At 55.4% G+C, this 22255-nt stretch overlaps 3 protein-coding genes across 4 annotated transcripts; 1 reads left to right on the top strand and 2 right to left on the bottom strand.

The window, feature by feature from the left end:
- Positions 1–1865: 1865 nt before the first annotated feature.
- TMEM147 (transmembrane protein 147) lies at positions 1866–3719 on the bottom strand. The gene is made up of 7 exons (XM_036832988.1): positions 3533–3719; positions 3383–3452; positions 2805–2864; positions 2583–2719; positions 2361–2445; positions 2148–2269; positions 1866–2065 (listed from the first exon to the last, which is right to left on the bottom strand). The coding sequence occupies exons 1-7, from the start codon at positions 3607–3609 to the stop codon at positions 1942–1944; spliced, it is 675 nt and encodes a 224-aa protein (XP_036688883.1). The 5' UTR covers positions 3610–3719; the 3' UTR covers positions 1866–1941.
- A 213-nt stretch (positions 3720–3932) lies between these two features.
- Positions 3933–21695, bottom strand: GAPDHS (glyceraldehyde-3-phosphate dehydrogenase, spermatogenic). 2 transcript variants are annotated; one of them, XM_036832965.1, is made up of 13 exons: positions 21275–21695; positions 14851–14926; positions 13571–13842; positions 10884–10998; positions 10044–10140; positions 9760–9866; positions 6847–6937; positions 6647–6765; positions 6165–6246; positions 5724–5875; positions 5398–5560; positions 4239–4336; positions 3933–4142 (listed from the first exon to the last, which is right to left on the bottom strand). In XM_036832965.1, exons 3-13 carry the CDS (start codon positions 13635–13637, stop codon positions 4070–4072), a joined length of 1164 nt encoding a protein of 387 aa, XP_036688860.1. In that variant the 5' UTR covers positions 13638–13842; positions 14851–14926; positions 21275–21695; the 3' UTR covers positions 3933–4069. The 2 variants fall into 2 exon arrangements, with proteins under 2 accessions (XP_036688860.1, XP_036688861.1); XM_036832966.1 differs by lacking the exons at positions 13571–13842; positions 14851–14926; positions 21275–21695 and having other exon boundaries at positions 10751–10994.
- Positions 18012–21884, top strand: SBSN (suprabasin). Its single transcript, XM_036832956.1, has 4 exons — positions 18012–19169; positions 20617–20682; positions 20796–20840; positions 21703–21884. The coding sequence occupies exons 1-4, from the start codon at positions 18081–18083 to the stop codon at positions 21724–21726; spliced, it is 1224 nt and encodes a 407-aa protein (XP_036688851.1). The 5' UTR covers positions 18012–18080; the 3' UTR covers positions 21727–21884.
- Positions 21885–22255: the final 371 nt, after the last annotated feature.

Raw genomic sequence — 22255 nt, forward strand, 5'->3', positions numbered from 1 at the left:
CATGAGCTCTTCCTAAAGCCAAAACTGACTGTCCTTCCCCTGCCTAGAACTCTCCGTGGCTCCCCACTGCCCAGGCTCAGAGCCTTCTGTGATCTGGCCCCTGCTGACTTCTGCAGTCTCACAAGCCCCGCCCCCCCCAACTCATTCCAACCAGCTCTTGTTTCACTGGAAAGGCCAGGCCCTCTCTCTGACTTCAAGGCCTTTACACAGTAACCAGTACCTGCTTTCTTCGTTTTCCTCCACTAACATCCTCTTGGTCTCAGCTCACACATCCTCTCCTCCAGGACAGACATAGCCCTCTTTTCCCATCACAGCCCTGATCACTGTAGTCTAGCTAATCAGGCCCACCACTCCCACCAGGCTTCACCCATCGTAGCCCTGATCCCTCTGGCCTGTGCTCCCTGATTGTCCCTGAGCCCCATGAAAGCTGGGACTATTTCACAGACAGGTGGCCACCAGTAGGGGGCCTGGATCAGAGTCCCTGCTCAGCAAACAGTTGTTTAACAGTCATTTCTGCAACCTTCACTGTCCCAGTATGTGCAAAAGGCTAGGTGGGGCATAGGATGGCGGTATGGGAGAAAGCAATGCCATTACATATCCACCCACGTGGGCTGGGGGAGCGCCCCATCTACTCCCTTTTCATATCAAACTCAGGGTGACCTATCACTCACCTCCCCACCCAAGACCCCTGTGGACCCTGTCTTGACTAGGAGCGATGAAGAGGAGGTGGGGCTAGATGGTGGTTGCCCCACCTTAGGGTAAATGCTCCCTCTGAAAACACCAAGACTCATAGCAGAGCTGAACAGAGCTGTGCTTGGTGCTTTCCTAGGCCCAGGGTCAATAACATTATCGCAGGAGCTGGACAGCCTAGTGGAGGGAGGGGGCACTTGCCCTATCCCATGCCCTTGGGGATCCCACTGGGAACACCAGGACTGAGGAGCACCTTCCCAGGTGGGCAGGACTTGCATCCAGGTGGAGCTTAAGCATGACATTCAAAGCCCTGCTTCTAATCCATCCCCCTCAGGGAGGGGGAGAGAAAGGGGCAGGAAGCTGGCCCTACTAGACCAGGGAAGGGCTGGGATGAGAAGGGTGGCATTCAGGACAACATCCAAATTGGTGGGCTCAACAGCTCTACTACTGGGCTGCAGCTGTCTCTGTACTCCACCCTAAGAAGACTCAGGCCAGGATTTAATCTGAGAACCTCAGAATCACAAAATAGGCTCTCAAGGGCAAAACCAAGAGTCAAGTCACTGGACTGTTCCTGTGCAAGGAGGAGCCCCAGATGGTTGTAAGCAGGGAAGGGTGAGCTAGTAAGACTGAGGTTTCAGAGAGATCCCCTTGGCTGCCATATAAAAGGTGGATGGGGGGGATTTCCTGGCAGCGGTCCAGTGGTTAGGACTCCACACTCCCATTGCCGAGGGCCCGGGTTCGATCCCTGGTCAGGGAACTAAAATCCCACAAGCTGCGTGGTGTGGCAAAAAAGAAAAAAAAAAAAAGTGGATGGGGGTGTGGTTTGGGGGCTGGGAACCTAGGAGGTGACCAGCCAGGGAAGGGCCATGTGGGAGAGGGCCAGGTTAAGGCTGCGAGGAGAAGCCCCCAAGAACCATCTCTTGGATTCTAGCTCCCCTCTATCACCTGTTCCCTGAGGGCCTTGGTCTCTGCCACTGCTTAAAGTTAACTGTCTGCTTCAAGCCCTCAATCAACCTGCGGAAAATAGGAAGCAAAGGAACTGGTCCAGGAACACAGGACAGACGAGTGCTGGCTAGTCTCCCAGCTGGTCTACCTGGCTCCAAAACAAGGGCCTCTGGGACCCAGGAGAGCACACTGTTGGTAGATAGTTCCAGACAGAGAGATAGAGGCAGAGACAACTTTCCAAATACTGTTTACTTCACTGAAACCTGGAGACAGGGAAAAGGTACGTGAAAGTCTGGGCCACCAAGCCTAGGAGTGCACGTTGACAACAGCGACATACAGGGCCAGGGTGCTGAGGGCCAGCAGCCCCGTCACCACCGCTCGGGCCAAAAGTGCCGTCCAGCTGCCCAGGGAACACAGGTGGACGAAGGTCCTGTGGGGAAACATCGCAATGAAGAAGGGAGAAGAGATAATCCAACCCATTTGGGCCCATCCTCGAGCCCCACCCAGCTCACTCCATGACGAAGGCCTTGTAGACGCTAAGGAACATCAGTAGGAGGACTGCTGGCCGGAAGGTGTGGTACAGGTCATAGCGTGTTATCATCCACACCTGGGCAGATGCGACGATGTAATGGACCTGGAGGGGAGCGGGAGGTCAGGGCCAGGCCTCAGGAGGAGTAGAGTCACCAGCAAAAAAGTCGCGTGTGTGGGAAAGCAGGACTGCGTACCAGACTGATGTTGGAGTCAATGCTCATCTGGATGTATTTCCAGTCAAACTCAATGCCCCGAGCTCCAACCCAGAGAGGGATGCAGCTGAAGAAGGCAAAGGGAGGGATTCTCCAGTACCCAGACACCCTCAGCACCCAGAATCTGAGCCCCCACCCTCCGGCACCCCCCTGGAACCCAGGTGTCCTTTCTCAGGAATCTGGGCTCCAGGCTGCTGCACACACCGGGACATAATGAGCTCGGCGGTGGCCCAGCCCAGGGCAGCAACCATGATCTTGTATTCCCCCTTGCCGGCATTCCGGGACATGACAAGGTTTAGGCCTATCAGGTCTGCCACATCCACGCTGGCCTTCATGAACTCCTGTGGGTCAGGTTGAAGCTTGAGTAAGCACAGGTGCCAGGGGGCCCCACTCCTGCACTCCCTCCCCCTCCCTTGCCCCACTCACCCCAATGAAGTCATAGATGCCGCCTTCCCAGGTGGGAAAGAAAGTGGCCAGGAACAGCATCTGAGACCAGAAAACAGAGAGGTCACCTCAAGGTGAGGGAGAGCAACCACGTGGGTTTGGTGGGAAGTTAGTGTGTTATGTGGAGGGCAGTACACCGGGGTTCTGGGGGCCCATGAGGAGAGGGACCACCAGATGTCGGCAAGAAGGCAGGAGCAGGGGAGATTGAGGGCAGGGGCTTGGAAGTCTGGGTTCTGTGGTGATCACAAGGGATCGGGGTCAGGCCTGAAGGTGCCGGGGCTGGTTACCCACCAGGGCAGTGGTAGCAGTGCCGGTGGGACCTTGGGGATTAGTTAGAGGCTCTTAGCAGTACCCAAACCCCTCTTAGTCATACAACTGAATGTTCTCAATGTTACTAAAAGTGCTATACAAAAGTTGCTTGCGGACCTCTCCTCGGGTTCCAGCCCATCCAAGCCCGGCTCCTGCAGGTATTCCGGGGGCGGCCCCACCCCGGGGGGTCTGGGCGGGGGGGGGTGGGGGCGTGGGGCGAAGCCCTCGCGCGGCACAGCTGGCGCCCTCACCTTGCACAGCTGCACGAAGAGGTAGGTGACCCCGGCCTGGACGCACTTCCAGAAGGCGTTGTACTCGGACCTGCGGGAGCGGGCGGTGAGGGGTCGGCCCGGCCCGCGCCCCCCTGCCCCGCGGCCGCCCCGCAGCCGCCCCGCACTCACAGGCCGCTGCACTTGTAGGTGATGAAGTAGGGGAAGTAGGCCAGGGCGAAGCAGTTACCGAAGTGGAACAGCGTCATGGCGCCGGCCGCCCGGCTCGCCGGAGCGCGCCTCTCTGCTTCGGCGGCCTGGCGCCCGAGCCCGGGCCTGGCGCGCCCACCTGCCTCTGCCGCGGCGCGCGCGGCCTTCTGGGAGCCGGAGTCCGCGGCGCGGTGCGCTAACGTCATCAGGCTCCGCCGCGGTGCCCAGGCGACCCGCGGGAGGCCGAGCCGGGGCCTGCGCGGTCCCGGCCCCGCGGGAGCCGCTTTCGGGGTCAGGGCGGGGGCTTAGCGAGCGCGTGCGGGGTGGGCCTGGATCCCGGACCCGACCTCGCTGTGACCGGCGCAGAGACACGGGGCGCAGCTGTGAGCACTCTAGGTTTTTATTTCACCGTTGGCCCAGCGGCGCGGGCCCCTCTTTCCCCCGGGGGGCCGAGGGCGGGGACGGGAGAGACGGGTACCGGCCCGGGAGCACTGGGAAACAGAGGCGGGCCAGTCTGCTTCACTTGTCTCGGCTGAACATGTAGCGGAGAAGGTCCACCACTCGGTGGCTGTAGCCATATTCGTTGTCGTACCTGGGGAGGGAGGGAGGGATGGAGGGGATTCAGGGGATCCCTCCCGACCACCCCCAGCCTCCCCTCACGTTCTCTGATCCCTTTCTTCCCCCTTACCAGGAAATGAGCTTCACGAAGTTGTCGTTGAGCGCGATGCCGGCCTTAGCGTCAAAGATAGACGAATGGGTATCGCCAACAAAGTCCGTGGACACGACCTGGCGATCAGAATTTCAAAGATAAGCGTGGGTCGCAGAGCAGGGACCTCCAGGAGCTCAGGCTCGTGGAGCACGCTGTCCATCCGTTCATCTACAGTATTTGACGGAGCCCCACGCCGTCCAGCTTCTGGGGACAGGGTATGAGGAAGACAGATGGGGGCTTTTCAGGTCGGGGACTGGCCAAAGGATACAGACTGCAAACAGCCTCTGATGCTGCACCAACAGACATCTCTTCCTGGGAAAAATGCACGTGGAATGTGTCAGCGAGAGGCCCTCCCTGAGGGGAGGCAGTGAGCCTGGCTCTGGATGATTAGGAGGATCTGGTCAACTCCAGCCCTCAGCAGGGTCTCAGGTGGAAGGAAGTGCAGCACAAAGGCCCTGGGGGTTTGGCCCTAGCATGGTGGAAGGCCACAGGAAGGTTTTCAGCTCTGGGGGTGATGTGATCGGATTTCTTTAAGAGATCCTGGCAGCTGTGTGAGGGTGGACCTTCAGGAGCTAAAGCGGGGAGACAGCACCAAGGTGGACGGACAGAGCTGGCACTTCTGGGAGCAAAGAGACGCGATATCCATTCCTCACAGGGAAGGCATCTGGCTGTGGCCTGCCCCGAGCGAGTGTTGAGAAATGGGAGCCCTTGTCTTGTTCACTAAGCATGTACTGAGCACCTGCTATGTGCCAGGCCCTGGGAAGATGGCTGGAGCTATGGAAGTGAAAAACGAGGCCCAAAGTCTCTGTTGTCTTGGAGTGTACATGCTAGCAGGGCCAACAGTGACTATGAAATGACATTTCAGGTAAGGAAAAGGGTCACAAAAAGAACATCTCTCTGAGATGAGAGGTTGAAGTAGCGACTTGGAGAAGGTGAGGACAGACTATGTGGCCACCTGAGGGAAAAGCTTTCCAGACCAAAGGGGCAGCAAGTGCAAAGGCTCTGAGGTAAGGGAGAGGTGACCTTCCCAGCCCTGCAGTTCCTATCTTGATACGCTGCAAACAACTCCTTGGCAAATGGAAAATCACGCTCCCTTCCCAGAGGGCTCTTCCCAGGGCCCCTTCTGCTCAGCCCCTACCTCATCCTCAGTGTAGGCAAGGATGCCAGCCATGGGCCCCTTGGCTGCTGCTTTTATGGCCTCCTTGATGTCTGAGTACGGGGTAGGCTGGGCCAGGCGGCAGGTCAGGTCCACAACAGACACGACTGGGGTTGGCACTCGGAACGCCATTCCCGTCAGCTTCCTGGAGAATCCCACATCAGGGGCGGGAGTCAGAACCCAGGGACTTCTCCATCATTTCCCCCTTGTCTCTGCTCTCCGCTCAGTAGACACCTCAAGGATTGGGGGCTAGTCCAGTCCTCCTGGGTTGCACCCCCCACCCTTGTTGCAGCTTCATGCCCTCATACCCTTGGAGGTCTGGGATGACTTTGCCCACGGCCTTGGCAGCCCCCGTGGAGGCCGGGATGATGTTCTGGTGGGCACCCCGTCCGTCTCGCCAGGCCTTCTTTGATGGCCCATCCACTGTCTTCTGGGTGGCAGTGTAGGAATGGACTGTGGTCTTGGGGAAGAAGAGGGCCGAGGTGAGGCCTTCTTGCTCCCAAGCTCCCATGCCTCTTTTTCCCAGGCGCAGGGTGGTGACCCAGGTGTGGAGGCTGGCGGGGCCTCCACCACCGTCACAGGAGGGGCACATGCAGGCAGGGTCCAGAGTTTAAAAGGCTTCACCACTGGTGGGCTTCTCCTCCCCAAACCAGTCTCTCCCTGTTAACTCCACACACTAAGCGAGTATGGGAGGAAGAGGTACAGTTTCCCAGCCATGCCTCCTGCCCCAGCCCCCCTCCCCAACTCACCATCAGCCCTTCCACAATCCCAAATCGCTCGTGGATGACCTTGGCGAGGGGGGCCAGGCAGTTGGTGGTGCAGGATGCGTTGCTGAAACGGCCCGGGTGTGCAAGGCACTGTGAGGTGAGTCGCAGAGCCACCCCTCCACCCTTACCTCCTTTCAGGGTTTGCACACAGGCTTGGTTTTGTGAAAAGTCAGGCTGGGGATGAGGGAGCATCGGGGATGCCGTCAGACCGAAGGAGGCACCAGAGGTGCAGCTGGGGGAAGCTCCCCAAGCATGTTCTCCGGGAGTCGCGCAGTTCTAACGGATGCTTTTAGGGTAACATGAACAAGATGGCTGTTAAGACTTTGGGGAGGAGAAGTGGACTGATGTGAAAAGAGCACCAGGGGCCAAGTGGGAGTGGGAGTGGGGAGGGTGAGTCGGATTCCTCCCCACCGCAGGCTGGCTTGTCCTTCAGGCACACGCTTCAGAACGTTGCTGCCCATTACCTGACAATTTTCATGGAGCCGGGGTTGTAGTCCTTTTCGTTCACCCCCATGACAAACATGGGTGCATCTGGAGAGGGCGCACAGATGACCACACGCAGGGCACCTGCCTCAAGGTGGGCCTAGGGAAGGTGCACAGGTGTCATGAGGTGCTTCAAGTGCCACACCCCCCAGGCAGCCCTGGGCACCTGTCCCCGACTTACTGTAGTTTCCTCTAAGGACAGGTACACGCCTGTGGCCTCCACCACAAAGGGGTTCCCGACGGACTTCCAGGGGATTTCTTTGGGCTGCTTGCTGTGGAGGGGCGGTAGCACCGTGAGTCAGTCTCTCGCCTTCATAGTCCATGGCCTTCACCATTTGAAAGGCTGACCAGACACCTTCCCGCCTGGCCGTCTGTTCCCCTCACCCCGCACATCCCTAGCTGCCCCAGATGGGTCCGACCCTGCTGGTCTTGCCTCTCATCGCTAACCCCCCTATTGGGCCACTTTTCTTGACTGTACCTGCTATGCCTGGGTACAAGCCGCCACCTCCCCAACTCAGGCCTCAAGCCCCGCCTGGGGGACCGTCTAGGCTACTCCCAGCCAGGTCAGGCCCTTTCTACATATGCGGCCCAGGATGTAGACCCCAGGAGGGTGAGGCCTGCCCTACTGCTTCTGGCTTCAGTCCTGGCAACCTCATCACAGCCCTCCTAGCCCTTCTTCTCTTGACTACTCAGCTCCTGCAACAGGGATCCTGCTACCAGAGGCCAGGCAAGTGTCTGAAAACACACAGCACATCCAGAGAGCAGCTCCCAGGGGGCTGAAGCCTTGAGGCGGCCCTGGGGCTAGCAGTGGCTAGTGGTTTATATTGGAAAGGTAAAGGAGATTTTCTGTTTCTTGTTTTATCAATATACATTTTCCACTCAATATCAAACATTTGTGTCTGAAACATATTAAACATCTACTATTGCTGTTTTCTACTTGGCTTTAGCAAACAAACAATATATGGGTAAACTCTATACTAATCTTTTCCCTCAGCTTTTATCACAACTGCGGTATCTGCTTTTGTGATTGTTAGTGTCTGTCTCATCTAGAGCACTCCATGGCAGCAAGGCTGGGTCTGCTCCCTCCAGAGGGGTTCAGTCAATGTGTGTGGTTTTTTTTTATTAGCCATTCTACACATGTTTACTGAACACCTGCCATGTGCCTGTGTGCTGAGTGCTTTACCTGTATTGAACTCCTTTAACCCTGATGACCTGAGGTAAGTACTGTTATTACTGGCATTTTTCAGAAGAGCCAGGACAGAGGTGAAAAGAGTAGAGGCAGAGCTGCCTGGGAGCACAGGCAGGCCGGCCCTAGGGATGAATGAATGAGCGGCTTCCTCTCTTCTCCCTGGGCCACCACACATGGTTCTTCTTGCTCCCTGGTCATCTGTCAGGTCACACTTCATCATCTGACCCAAGTAGCTCTTCTCTGATGCCCCCCTCATTTCCTGCCTTCCAAGTTGGGGGAAGGGCACTTCAACAAATTCCTTTGTAGCAGTTGTTGAGCTGGCATGGGGCAGAGAGTCGGTGCCCCTGGAGACCCCAGCCCCTTCCCCTAGGCTGTCATGGGCCCTGCCCTCCTGCCCAGGGGCTTGTTTTGAGGATTCTGTTCATTCTTCAAGGAAGTACTGAGTCTACCCCGGGCCAGGGCCTGTGCCCGTGGGTGCCAGAGCAACAGTGGTGCCGCAGGCTGACAGGGCCCTCCTTGCAAGGAGGCTGCATGAGCCCTTCCCGGTGCTCCCCACACGCCTCTGGCCATGCTCCCTGCTATGGCTGTGGTGGGTATGCTCAGCATCCCTATCGGATACATGAGGAAACAGGCTTGGGGAAGTTCATTGCCTTGCCCAGGGTCACCCAACTGGAAAGGGTGGAGCGGGGCAAAGTACACACACAAGCAATGCAGCTCGTGCTGACGATGGAGAGCAGTGGGGAAGGGGGAAGAGGTGCTGCAGTCACCAGGGAAGGTGGCACCTGAGCGGGGCACACACTGAGGGGGCGGCTGTGTGGGGACGGGGCAGCGCTGGGAAAATACCCCGGGTGGCGGCAACGATGGCGCCCAGGCTGAGGAAGGAAAGGACACAGTATGTCTGAGTAATGACTGCTCTGCTGGAATTTGGAATTGTTTTTGCTGTCATGATTTCAAATTTGGGTCAAGCAGCTTCTCCCATTCTCACTGACTCTCCAGTCCCCGCCTCCACCCATCCCTGACCACCTGACCACAAATAAACAGCGGGGCTGAGAGTGGACCTGCTGGGAGGAGTGCTGGGAAGGCTGCAGATCTTGCCTGGGGCTGGAGAGAGCTCACGAGTGTGCGTGTGTGTAAAATTGGAAATTGGAGGCAGCCCCAGGGCCGGCAGTGGCTGATAATTTACATTAGAAAGATAAAATAGGTTTACTGTTTCCCATTTTACAAATTTTTAATTTTTTTGGTATTTTGAAAATGTATTTGAATCTTATTAAACATCCAGTGTTATTGCTTTTGACTTGCAGATTCTAAACGTATCTTCCAATGAAGGAGGAGTATTTGTATCAGTGAGAGCTAGGTGAAGTGGGTTTTAAGAAAAGGTGCTGGCGCAGGGTCCCGGGAGGTTGGTGGCCAGTGTCGCTGAGGTGACAAGGGAAGGCTGGGGAACAGGGCATATAGTTGGTGGGAGGCCCTGTCAGCAGCTGGGATTGTATTTGTTGGGTGATGGGAAGCCACTGGAGGGTTTAAGTGGGGGAGTAACCAGGTCCAGTTGATGTTTTGAAAAGGTCTCTGTGGCTCCTATGTAGGAACTGAGTGGAAGCAGTTGGCTAGATGGTGATGCCATTTCCCGGGCAGGGAGATGAATAGATTTGAGGGTTGAAGGATAATCAAGAGTTGAGTTTTAGACAGGTTGAGCTGATATGCCTGAGAGAAAACAGGCACATGTGTGTTAAATAAAAAAGTACTTTGAGTACAGTGGGCCCCCTCTCCAAACCAGTACCCAGAGGCATGTGCACACACAATTTGGGGGGTTATGAACCCCATGTGAGAGGCTGGGATCCCCTTCTAGTCACCTCTACATCCCCTGCATTAGTATGTTGCAGGCTTGCATAAGACAGCCGCCCTTACCACTGGAAGATGCTGATCTCATTGTTATCGACGACCAGCCGTCCATTCCTGTATTCCACGCTCCCCTTGTATCGGCCGTGGGTGGAGTCATACTTAAACATGTACACCTGCAGGAGACAGAATGGCTCCTAGACTTGGGGTGGACGGGGAGCGAGCATTGCCAGGGAGTCCCCACTTCAGTGAAGGTTCCACATGGCAGCTCGGAGCCTTCCACAGAGCTCCCCTGAACCCCTTCCCCACCCTGGTCCCACTCTCCCCGATCCTGCCCTTTGTCTGCTGCTCACCATGTATTCTGGGTCGATGAATGGATCGTTCACTGCTACCACCTTAACACCCTTCTCCAAGCAGGTACGCAGCACCAGGCGACCAATGCGTCCAAATCTGTCCAGGAACGAAAGCTGAGGGGGTTGTCCTCAGAATGCTCAGCCAGCACGCAGAGGAGGGGATGAGGGGGAAGGGGGTAACAGAGAAGAGTCCCACTCGAGGGGTCTGGGTGGGGAAGACGGCAGCCGTCCCTGTGCGGGCCAGCGTTGTCTTGCCCAGATGACCTCACCAGCCTGTTCACTGCTTTCTGCGCTTCCTCTGACGATCTGTCCTATACCCCTATTCCCAACCTTGTAGCTGGGTGGATCTTGTAGAACTTCAGGTCAGATTATATCTCTTGACCTGAAAACCTCCACCACTCTCTAACAGTAAAGCCAGGTCCAAACTCCTTACCACGGTCCGCCAGGCCCCTGCCAGCTTTCCGCTGCCCTCCCTCTTCTCCCTTGCTTGTGCCACACCAGCCATGCTGAATTCCTGCCCGTCCTTATTACACTGAGCTGCCACCTACGCCCCACAGCCATTGCCTGCTGCACAGTTGTCACTCAGGCCTTACTCCAGTGTCACCTCCCAGAGGCCTTCCCTGAGTTCCCCGGCTTAACACTGCCCTCTTCAGCCTTAGGTACTTCCCGCCGGAATGTGAGCTCTCTGAAGGTGGAGCCCTGTTTACCTTATCCCTGTTGTTTTTCCAGGATGGGCAGAATGAAAGCATTGCTGAGACATGATGAAATGCTCCAGTTAGTGACTGAGGAGAGGCCGGGCCCTAAAGCTTCAGGAATGGGTCAGGGGCCGGGGCGACTCACCCATTGATGCCAACAGTCAGCTCCCGAACCACAGAAACCTTAGGTGCAGGAGGCGGAGGTGGTGGGACTTGCTCTTTGACTGGCTGGGGCTCCGGTGGGGGTGGTGCTCTGGTCACTGTTGGGAGTGGGGGAGGGGCAGTGGGCCGCACCATGACTGCGACAGAATGAGCCATCTTTGCCACCCAGAGCCTGCTGCTGGCTCCTGGCCCTGAGTGGCCAACCATGTAGCCCAGTGTTTCCTAAACCGACCTGATCAACAGAATGAGCAGGGGGTGGGCTTGCTTTAAAATATCCATGCCAGGGCCTCTTCCCCGGAGATTCTAACTCAGTGGGTACATATTTTTAACAATTGCTTAGGGGTGATAGTCTCTGTGCCTCAGTTTCCTCCTCTGTAAAATGGAGATGATAATAGTACTTCTCTCAGAGGGTCACCGTGAGGATTAAATGAGTGATACATGTAGTGCTTATGATAGAGTCTAGGAAACGTTCCACGTACATTAATATTTCAAAGATCATTTCCCAAACTTGCCTGATAATCGATCTAGTCCAGTGGTCCCCAAACTGTTCTGGTAAGAGTCACCGGGAGGCTGATTCCTAGGGAAATCTGACTCTGGGTTTGCACTGAGGCCCGGGAATCCTGTTTCCAACAAGGTGATTCTTACCCTCAGAGAAGTTTAGGAAACACAGGTCTATCGTAATATATGAAACAAATGGAAACCCATATCAGCTTCTGCCTCTCCAGACACACAGATCCGCACCTAGGCTGCATCAAGAACACCTGTGCTTGAAGCTGTGCTACCTGAGCTACAGGTGAGGGCTTCAGGTAGGGAGGAGAAACGTGGTGGAGACAGCAGTCAGGGGCCTAGCTGGTAGAGGGTTTCAAGCTGGGGGTCAGGCCTGGATGTCAGCTCTGGCTCAGCCACCTGCCAGCTGAGTTGTCTTGAGCAAGTTCATGAAACTCTGGCCTGTTTCTTGATGTCACATCTGACCCGCCACCTGGGGGCTACGGTAAGGTCTCAGTGAGATCTCAAGGCCCAGTAGGTGCTGATTTTAATAGAGGGGAGAAAGTCTGACATGAAGTGTATTCGTGAGGAAAGGGAGAGGGAAGGGATTGGAGAGAGCCTGGAGGATGAAGGTAGGAGTTGCGCTTGGCACCAGAATCAAAGGCACCTTGGCGCGGGTGGGGATAGGAGCTGGGGGTCAGCCGACCTGTCTCTCTCCCTGGTCTCTCCAGGCTGCCACAGACCTTGTGGCGTGAGGCTGGGCTGTGCGTGTTTCCAGTAGCACTGCAGGTTCATAAAGGTATTAGTCAGTGTTTATTGGTGACCTTAAGAACGTTTGTATTCCTGGGGGTTCTGTTTCTGCTCTCATGAAAGGGGGAGATCTGTCCATATGGGTGAAGAGTGGGGATCTGAGCCCACTCAGTGACCTTTCAAAAGAAAACCCAGGTGGTCCTTCTCTCACAACTTCCCCCAGCCTTCCCTTCTCCCTTCGCTCCAGGGTGGGGTACATGGGCTGGAGGAGAGCTGCTGTGCTGGGAAGGAAGAGCCCGGAGGAGCTTCAGTGATGAAGCCTCACCCGGTAGGTGAAACACTGGATCGGGCGCGCTCTCTACCAGTTACAATGACGCTCCCATTTCCTGGGTGCCACCAAGGGCTAGGTGCGGTGCCGAGCTCTTCACGTGCATCAGCTCATTGAATCCTGTGAGGTACGTGCTATATACCCACTTCACAGAGGGGAAACCGAGGCCCGAGATCACTGAGCGAGTGATAAGCAGGGAGGGTTTTCAAGGCCCGCTGCTGTTAACCTGCCTGCTGCTGCGTCTAGCAGAGTCTCCAGGACCCTGGAGCCCCGCCCAAGCCCCGCCCCACGTCGGCCACGCCCACCCCTGCGGTAATGAGGCCGCCGACTGCCTCGCCCGAGGCCAGGGAGGAGGCCGGGAGCGAATGGGGTGGCCCTCCGGAAGGCCTGGATTCGTCTGGCTGGAGCGTGTGCGCGCACCTCTGGCCGGGGGAGGTAGGGCGAGCAGGGACCCCCGAGTCCCAACTCCACTATTCCCGTGCTGAGACCCAGAAACGCGCTTTGTGTCCTCTTACATCTGGTGGCCGCCCTGTAAAATGGGGACACTAAACACTGGCCTCAGAGGTGGCTGTGAGGCTTCACTGAGCGCACACCTGTAAAGTGCTCGGCACCCGGCGCGCTCAAGTGTCCTCGCTTTGTGCGATCCAGGGAGGACAAAGTCCACCAATCCCCAAGCGGCTCTTTCGCAGCAGCGTCAATTTTATGTGAAACCTCGCTCGCCCAGGCGCTTCAACAACCAGCGGCCGTCCTCAGAGGCGTCCCCTCGTAAACCCGGCTCCGGCCTCCCTCCTGGCCTGTTTCTACCCTTCCACCGCGCTATTGGTGCAAAACCCAACCTGGGGGCAGGGGTCTTCGTCCCCTCCACCATTGCCATAGAAACCACTTTGCCGGCAAAGCCGGTGGTGAGGAGGGTGGGGCTGGAGGGAGCAAGGGCAGCTGCTCCGGATGGAAGAGCCCCGGCAGGCAAGGCCACCCCGCACCTCCTGCCCGGCTCCCGGTGGACACTACTGGTGCGCCGCTCGCCGGCAGGTACTCAGACCCGGCTACAGGAGCTCCCCGACCGCCCTTCCCTCCCCTCCCTGGGGGCACTCCGCCGCCTCCCTCACCTGGGCACGGCTGTCGCAGGAGCTGGACAACGGTGACATTGGTGAGGATGACGTCGCGTTTCGACATGGCCTCCTAAGGTTTCATGGCCCAGCCAGCTGCCTCGGCACCCGCCGCGATGTTACTGCGAGACGGGGGCTCGGGGGCTGGAGGAGCTGGAGCTTCTTGCCGTGACGTCACAGTCCAGTGACGTCACAAGAGGAGGCAGCGCGAAGGCCTCCTCCCAGTCGAGGCGTGTGGCCGTGTACCACCGTTCCAAGCCCACCCCTGGCGTCTAGAATGGAATCCAACATTTTACACTGGTCTTCAAAGCCCTTTCTCTGCTGTCTTCTTTCTTCTTTCTTCTCTTTGGGCACACTGGCCCCATGCCGTTCTGGACCCTCTTCTGGATAGTTACCCTAGCTATTTCTTTGTGCCTGGAAGTCCTACCCAGGTCTTCCCTTGGCTGCCTCTTGGCTTCCCTCAGGTGCCACCCTTTAAGAGAGGCCCTCCTAACTCCACGTCTAAAGTTCTCTCCTTTCTCAGTCACTATCTGCCATCACCCCCACTCCCTCCGTCTACCCATCGTCCGGGAAGCCTTGTCTGACTTCCCATCCTGGGTTAAATATTCCAGTGTGCAAAACTGCTCTAGGGTTACAGTCTATATTTTCCACGCAGCATATGTCTCTCTAAAAATCATCCTGTTTATTCATTTGTTAGCTTGCCAATTGTCTCTGCCCACTAGAGAGTGCTTGTCTGCCTTCCTCACTTTTTTTTTTAAAAAATCAGTTTTTGTTTTTAATTAATTAATTAATTATTTTAATTTATTTATTTTAGGCTGCATTGGGTCTTCGTCGCTGCGCATGGGCTTTCTCTAGTTGCATCGAGCGGGGGCTACTCATTCTGGTGGCTTCTCTTGTTGCAGAGCACAGGCTCTAGGCGCGCGGGCTTCAGTAGTTGTGGCGCACGGGCTTAGTTGCTCCGCGGCATGTGGGATCTTCCTGGACCAGGGCTCGAACCCATGTCTCCTGCATTGGCAGGTGGATTCTTAACCACTGCGCCACCAGGGAAGCCCATGCCTTCCTCACTTTTATACCTGTTGACTAGAAGAATGTTTGGCACTTGAAAGGTACTCCCTCAATAAATAATAATACCAGAATGAATGAATCAATGTCACCTCCTGAGGTTTCTTCAGATCCCCAGTCTTAGAGCAACCCCCAAGTCCTATCCTCTCACAGCACTCTGTTCTTTTCCTTATGGTTTTTCATATAGTTTTCCATGATCTAGTTACTGACTTACTTACTTGTTCATTGTCTCCCCGTTGGGCCCATTCTTTTCTGTTTTGTTCACCACTGGTCCTCCAGCTCCTAGAACTGTGCCTGACACAAAGCAGGCTTTCAGTAAACATTAGGGGAAGAACAAATAGACAGATGGCTCCCGTCCCCCAAAGCATGGGAGGTGGGGGCTTGCTTGCACACCTGTGACTCACAGGCAGGCACCTTCACCTGCAGGGCCGGTTGACACACAGCTGTGACCAAGATTTAGGGGCTGTGAGGTTTAGGCCAGGAAGGAGTCATCATCCCAGAGAGAGATGTGGAAGCGAGAAGGGGCAGAATGACATAACCTCTTCTTTCCCCAGACCTCCATGAGAACTGAGTTTGCTAAGCACCTGCCATGGCACAGAGTAAGGGTGAAGCCCTCCTGCTTGGATGGCCCGGGAAAGGTGGAACTGAAAATGAATTGAGTGTACAGCTGGGGAGATTTCAATGAACCAAGACCAAAAAAACAGAACAAAGGGGGACAAATTTAACATGTATAATCAAGGTGGGGGAAAAGCGTACACAAATAAAACCAGGACTGAAAAGAGATCAATTTGGTACGGCTTTACAAGAATAGATATGAAAAGCTAGATGCAATTAAAATTTTCTTAGAAAATATGAGGGATCAAAACTGGTACAAAAAGAAATGGCAAATCTGAGTAGGCCAATAACAAGAGGAGAACCAAGGAGTTAAGATGTATCTTCCCAAAGGCTGATTCAGATCCCGATGATTTTATGGGCAAGATTTGCTGAAGCATGGGGAACAAATATTTGCCATTCTACAGGACCTGCTGCAGAGCCTAAGCAGAGCTGGGAAGCCAAGTAGCAGCTCCTGTGCTGAGAGGCTGTGGGTAGGGCACGTGCTCTGAGGCCCTGTGGAGCGGCAAGCACACTGTGTATGCGCACATCGCATATCGCATGCTTGGTGGGAGTGCTTTGGGGCGCTGTGGTAGCTCAGCTACTGAAACCTCCTCTAGTCACTCTAGGAAACAGCACAGCCACGTTACTAAAACCAGCAGAGAAAGGACAACTCCAGGCTAATCTCACGTACGGAGATAGATGCCAAAGTCCTGAATCAAATAGTGGCAAATGGGGATGAAGCACTGAGGAGAGGGACCGAGGCTGATGGAAGATGGTAGGGTGGGGCAGAGAGAGAGGTGGAAAAGAGAAATGGAGTACATTTCGAAGGAGAAATCCCACCTCTCAATCTCGGGGCGGATTAGAATTCTGAAGCTCACCCTTCCCTACCCAGCAATCTCCCGGCATGGGAAACTCCCTCATTCAGGTGCTGGACAAGGGCAGGAAAGCTACACCTGAGGTTGCCCAGAGATTTGGCTTTGTCCCTGGACCGTGAAACTGGGAAACTGATTTGGTGAGCTCAAGCTTGGAGAGGTGGCACAATTAGTCACCCTCTGTAGGCAGAACCTAGAGATGGCAGAAGCTTCTGGGTCTCTGGGTCTGGGAGGCCTGATTCTGGGTGGAGCCAAGTGTCCAGGATCTGGGATGGAACCCTGGGTCCTCCAAGGGGAGTGGGCCTTGTCACCCTTGTTTGAGCAAAACCTGAAAACATGTGCAGCTTCTTGTCACACCTGGGCACCCACACATATAACTCTGCCATCCCCACTTGCTCACACCCTACACATTCCTTTGTGCCTGGCCTTCCCACCAGCAATCCCACCTTCACCCCCTCTCCCAGGCTCTCCTCTTGGCACTCAAACCCAAATATCTTTTACCCCTGCACCCAACTGTACCCACCCACTGGCCCCCATCCTTCTGGTCTCAGGCTCCCTCTGAACTAGCTCTACAGACCTACCAACGACAGACCTACCAACCACCCCCTGCCCTTCCCTCTGATGTCCCTCTCCACACATAGGCCAAACTCTTAGCTCTTTCCCTCTCCAACCCTTGCCAATATGTCAACACTTGAGGCTTCAGGTTGGGACTTAGGAGGCCTCAGGGGGAGGAGGGCAGGAGGGATGAGCTCCTGGCCCTCAGCCCAGGTTCTGGCTGACAGTCTTCTGCTGCCCTGGGTCTTCAGCCCCTCCCCATGACTGCCTCAACTGGCTTTTCAGGAGACACTGCGTCCTGCCCCTGCTCATGGCAGTCAGCCCCCTGCCCTTGCCCAAGGGCTGGGAGGTAGGACAAGAATGTGATCCTGGCTCCAAAATCTGCAACCCTCAACAAGGGACCTTATGCTGCTCTGGGGATACAGGCAACCTTCCCTCCAGCACCCTCTGAGACTCAGGTTCAGGCCTGGACTCTCTTCCCCTGGCGTCTTCTAATCCATCCATCTGTTCAAATATTTACTGAACCCCAGGCAATGTTCTTGAAGCTGGGGATGTGACAATGATCAATACAGACAAAGGCCCTCTGGAAGTTTACTATCTGATAGGTGAGACAGACAATAAAATAAGATAATTTCAGATTGTGGTAAGAGCTATAAAAACTAAAGGATGATATTACAGAGTATAGCTGTGGGACGGCCAGGGAAGGGTTTTTTTGGGAAGGTGACATTTGAGCCAAGAAGAGAGTGAGGAGGAAACCACCTTGTGAAGATCTGACTTCTGCATTCCAGGCAGAGAGAACAGCAGGTGCAAAGGCCATGAGGCAGGAATGAGCTTGGTGTGTTTGAGGACCAGGGAGAAGACCCGTGTGGCCGGAGCATAAGAAGTGTGGGCGTTGGGGGTCAACAAGAACAACAGGAACAAGGTCTGATGATTCCCTCAACTCCCCGGGGTTGCTCCCCACCCCCTGACCGTGCCTCCCATCTTTCCAGACTCTTGCTGCTGGGGAAACTGGATCCTTAGGTCCCCCGAGAGGAGTGAAGATGCTGAAGAACCAGGCCTGGGTCCCAGGGATGGTGGGTGCCTGAAGGTGTGGTTGGGAGAAAGGAGGCCTGGATAGTCGGTGAGGAATAAAAAGAGGAAGCGATTGGAAGGGCAGACATCTGGGCTCTAGGGTGGAGCGCCTGAGCTGGGCAAGGAGCAAAGATGCCATGTGAGTCTTCTCCATTCATGACTCACCCACTCTTCCTCCTACTCGTCATTGCTCAACCCCAAATCTCCCTGGGAAATACCTCCCTGACTGGGGATCAAGTCAGTGCCTCACAGGGTAATTGAGTCATGAGGGGTGGAGAAGAGGAAAGGAAGCAGAGGATAAATAGTAGCTTTGCCTCCCTGGCTCCTCTCTGCATCGTCCCCACTTTCCCAACAACATGCATCTTGCCAGTTTGCTCAGCTCCTGCTCCCTCTTGCTGCTGTTGGGGCCCTTGCCTGGATGGGCGGCCAATGCTGAGCCCGTTAAGAAGGTCACTGAAGGGATCAGCCAAGGGCTGAGCAATGCAGAGAGAGAGGTGGGCAAGGCCTTGGAAGGCATCAATAATGGAATCCCTCAAGCTGGAAGGGAGAAAGTTTTTAATGGACTCAACAGTGTGGGGAGCCAGGCCGGTAAGGAGCTGGACAAGGGCGTCCAGGGGCTCAACCACAGCCTGGACAAGGTAGCCCATGGAATCAACAATGTCGCCGGACAAGCAGGAAAGGGAGCAGAGAAGTTTGTCCATGGAGTCGACAATGCTACTAGACAGGTTGGGAAGGAGGCAAACAAAGTGATTCAGGGCGTCCACCATGCCGGGAAAGAGGGAGAAAAAATAGTCCAAGGGGTCCATCATGGAGTTAATCAGACTGGAAAGGAGGTGGAAAAGTTTGGCCAGGGGGTCCACCATGCTGCAGGGCAGGCTGGGAAAGAGGGAGGAAAAATAGTCCAGGGGGTCCATCATGGAGTTAATCAGACTGGAAAGGAGGTGGAAAAGTTTGGCCAGGGGGTCCACCATGCTGCAGGGCAGGCTGGGAAAGAGGGAGAAAAAATAGTCCAGGGGGTCCATCATGGAGTTAATCAGACTGGAAAGGAGGTGGAAAAGTTTGGCCAGGGGGTCCACCATGCTGCAGGGCAGGCTGGGAAAGAGGGAGAAAAAATAGTCCAGGGGGTCCATCATGGAGTTAATCAGGCTGGAAAGGAGATGGGAAAGTTTGGCCAGGGCACCCACCATGCTGCTGAACAGGCTGGAAAGGAGGCTGGCAAAGTGGTCCAAGGGGTCCACGATGGGGTCAACCAGGCCGGAAAGGAGGCAGAGAAATTTGGCCACGAGGTCAGCCACGCTGCTGGTCAGGCTGGAAAGGAAGTGGAGAAACTTGGCCAAGGTGTCCACCACGCTGCCGGCCAGGCCGGGAAGGAGGAGGACGGGTTGCATCAGACTGTTCATACTGGGACCAACGAAGCCGGCAAGGAAGCCAACAAGCTGCTGAATGTAGGTGAACAGGGGTGGGGAAGTGGGGAGAAGGGTGTTGGGGGAGGGAGAGGTTAAACCCTTGGGACATTTGGGGCGCCCAGGTCCCTATCATTTGGTGAAAGAAGCTTGGGCAGCTATGTAACTGTGTCCTCCTTCTCCCTTGCCATCTCCCTTACAAAGGAGCTGGTGGTCAGCTGGTCAGAAAGATTAAGCCATCTTATCTGCAAAGCCCTGTATCAGAGAATGTGAATGGGACCCAGCCCCACCTTCAGGGAGCTGCCCCCTAGTTAAGGAGATCTAAAGGGAGGAACACGAAGCCTCTCCTGGGGAACAGGAAGCAGTTACTGAGGCCAAGATCTATTACAGCGCGAAGAGAATGAGTGTTGAGAAAACCCAGAGCATCAGCTTGAGCTTGAGGAATAGCTTTGGGAGAAAAGCCCTGTTCTGTTTAATTTTCATAACAAGCCTCTGAGGTAGTCAGGGTGAAGATGCTGACTCCCTGATTCTCAGGTAAGGAAACGGAAGCTCAGCGAGGTTTAAGGGATTTGCCAAGGTCATGAGGCTAGCACACAGCTCTGGCGGATCACAAGTCGGGGTTCCTTCTCTTCCTCCACACTGCCCCATCAGAGGAGGCCTTCTGGAGGATATCTGATCCCCACTTACATAGGGGGAATAGATACCGGAGCCCAGGAGAGGCAAGCAGCACCACGCACAGCGTAACAGGCTCCAAGGAGGAACAGGAGAAGGCTGACTCCTGCCTGCCCCAGGTCCCCACTCCCCACTCTCCACAAGGACTCTTTGGGACACCATCTTGAGGACTGGCCCAGGCCTCAAAGCCCATAGCTACATGGGCTACCAGCCACAGAACCAGAGATGCGTGGCTGGGGAGGAAGGAACGATGTAGAAAGTGTGCAGGGTAAAGGAGAGGGCTCTGAGTCAGACGCCAGGATTCACCAAGCAGAGACCAAGAAGAGAGGGCTGTTTGCTTGGGGATTTGAGGCGGGCAGCAGCAGTGCAGCGGGGGAGACACTGCTGAGTGGGGAGAGGATTAAGGACAGGCATTGACCCGAGTTAGGGATCAGGTTAGCGTGTGTGTAGAAGGGGCAGCTTTGAAGTCAGGGCTGAGGTTAAACTATGGTCCTGGTATTTGCGTGGCTTCTCTGGGTCCCCTTTCCAGTCGGGCCCCTTCTCGGTGACTGAGAACATCTCATTAACTGAAAGAAAAGGGAATTGAGGGAAGACTAACCAGTAGGGGCAGACATTCTTCCTGGCTTCTCCTCCCATCTCTCACAGAATTCCCACAGCAACATAGGTTTCCTTTCTGGATAGTGAGGGGCAGGGGGTTAGCCTATGCCTTCTGCCCCAGCCCCGGTCACCCTAGGGGAAGCTGGCCACTGGGGAAAAGGAACTTGGGAGACCCTTAGGGTCTGGGGGGTTGTAATGACAGCCTGGGCTTCATCCACAGGACAATCATCAAAACAGACTCACTGACCAGCCAAGAGTGGCTGCAACCACAACCATAACGTCTGGAGTAAGTCTCGCGAGCACAGGGTGGGTGGGGGTGGGGGCGGTGGCGTGGAGGCTCTCCTAGGAGGGTTGGTGGGACAGATGCTGGGGGCTAACCCTCTTGTCCTTGAATTTCAGGCTTTGGTCAACAAGCCCTTCATTGACCTTTCAGTTCTGTGGAAGGTGAGTGCCCATGTGGTTTCTACTTCCTACTTGGGAGATGCTCTTACATCCTCTTCCCGTTGCCTGTTCACTGACAACTGCACTGTGGACAGACACTCAGCCTCTGCAGACACCATCCAACCCATTTTCCAGCTCTGGTTTTCCTTTCCTCACTGCTCTTTGCCCTTCACATCCTGCTTTCATCTTTTGGGCGCTTTCCGTTCCCACTGAGGCAGAAAAGTCCTCCAGGGACCTGTGTACATCTAGGAGCCAGGAAGGGAGGGGCTGCTGAAACCCTCCCCTCTGTGTGCCTGTCCCCTCTCCTCGGCATCTCCCGTCAGACTCCCTCCCTATTCTGTGCATCCCTCCGCTGCCCTGTCCCTGCTGCCTTGTGGCAACATGCTGGGTGGCGGGAACCTGTAGCTCTGTCCTCTCCCTGCTTGACAGCAACCTACCTGCCCGGCCAGCCCAGGATAAAGGTTCCTGTGGGATGCTGGTCCTCCCTCTGGGCTCAAAGGAAAGTCCTAGCTCTTCTCTTTGCATTTAGTACATTCAGACGCCTGAGCCTGGGGCAAAAGGGTGAGGGTGTGTAACAGCCCTAAGACTGCGCCTGGAACCCAAAGGCACACCCTTGTTTATTCCCGGGCTGTGGAGGTGGCAGGGGATCCTCTCAGGCAAAACACACGAGGCTTCTCTGCCTGGGAGGACTGTCTCCCTATTCTTCCTGAATCTAGGTGCCGCCTTCCTTATATTATTCCCCAGAACGCAAGCAATTCCGGAGCTAGAGTAGTCAGTCTCCCTCCCATCTCTCTAGGGTGCAAGAGGGTAGAGGTCTTGCGACTGTGCGCCCTGCATCCACTCCCTCTCTCCTTCTCTCTTCCAGACCGTCATCAGCATCATTCCCTAAACTGATGAACTGGCCTTGTTGAACAGACTGACATTCCTGTTGTCATATCAGCTGAAATGACCTGAAGGAGCCGGGGAGAAGTAGGAGGATAGATTTCTGGAGTCCCTTAAGGGGGCTGTACTGAGATTTGTGGATAAATACAACACACTGTACTCTCATCATGGTCCACTGTGCTCCCTCAGGAGGGATCCGTGGAGGGGAGGCTTGTCTTTTCTCCTCTTGCTTCTTCACCGGAGAAGCTGGGGGGTCCGACGCACAGGATGGGTTGAGCTGGAGATTTCAGGCTGATCCGATGGAAGAGGGCCATTACAGGGACAAGCCATGCTTCACTAGTGCAAAATCCATGCTCAGCACTGGGAGGAAATTCGTGCAGGGAAAGCCCCTCCAGGCCAGTAGTGGGGGCAGAAGCACCAGGGAAAAAGTGGCAGGAACCTTGGTGAAGCCCAAGGGGGTAGCATCCTCATTCAGGAGTGTGGCACCAAAGGAATATCAACAGTAACTTGTGCGTATTGCGCAATCAAGGCGTGCG

The sequence above is a fragment of the Balaenoptera musculus genome, chromosome 19 (genome assembly GCF_009873245.2).
Source record: "Balaenoptera musculus isolate JJ_BM4_2016_0621 chromosome 19, mBalMus1.pri.v3, whole genome shotgun sequence".
NCBI classification, from domain to species: Eukaryota; Metazoa; Chordata; class Mammalia; order Artiodactyla; family Balaenopteridae; genus Balaenoptera; species Balaenoptera musculus.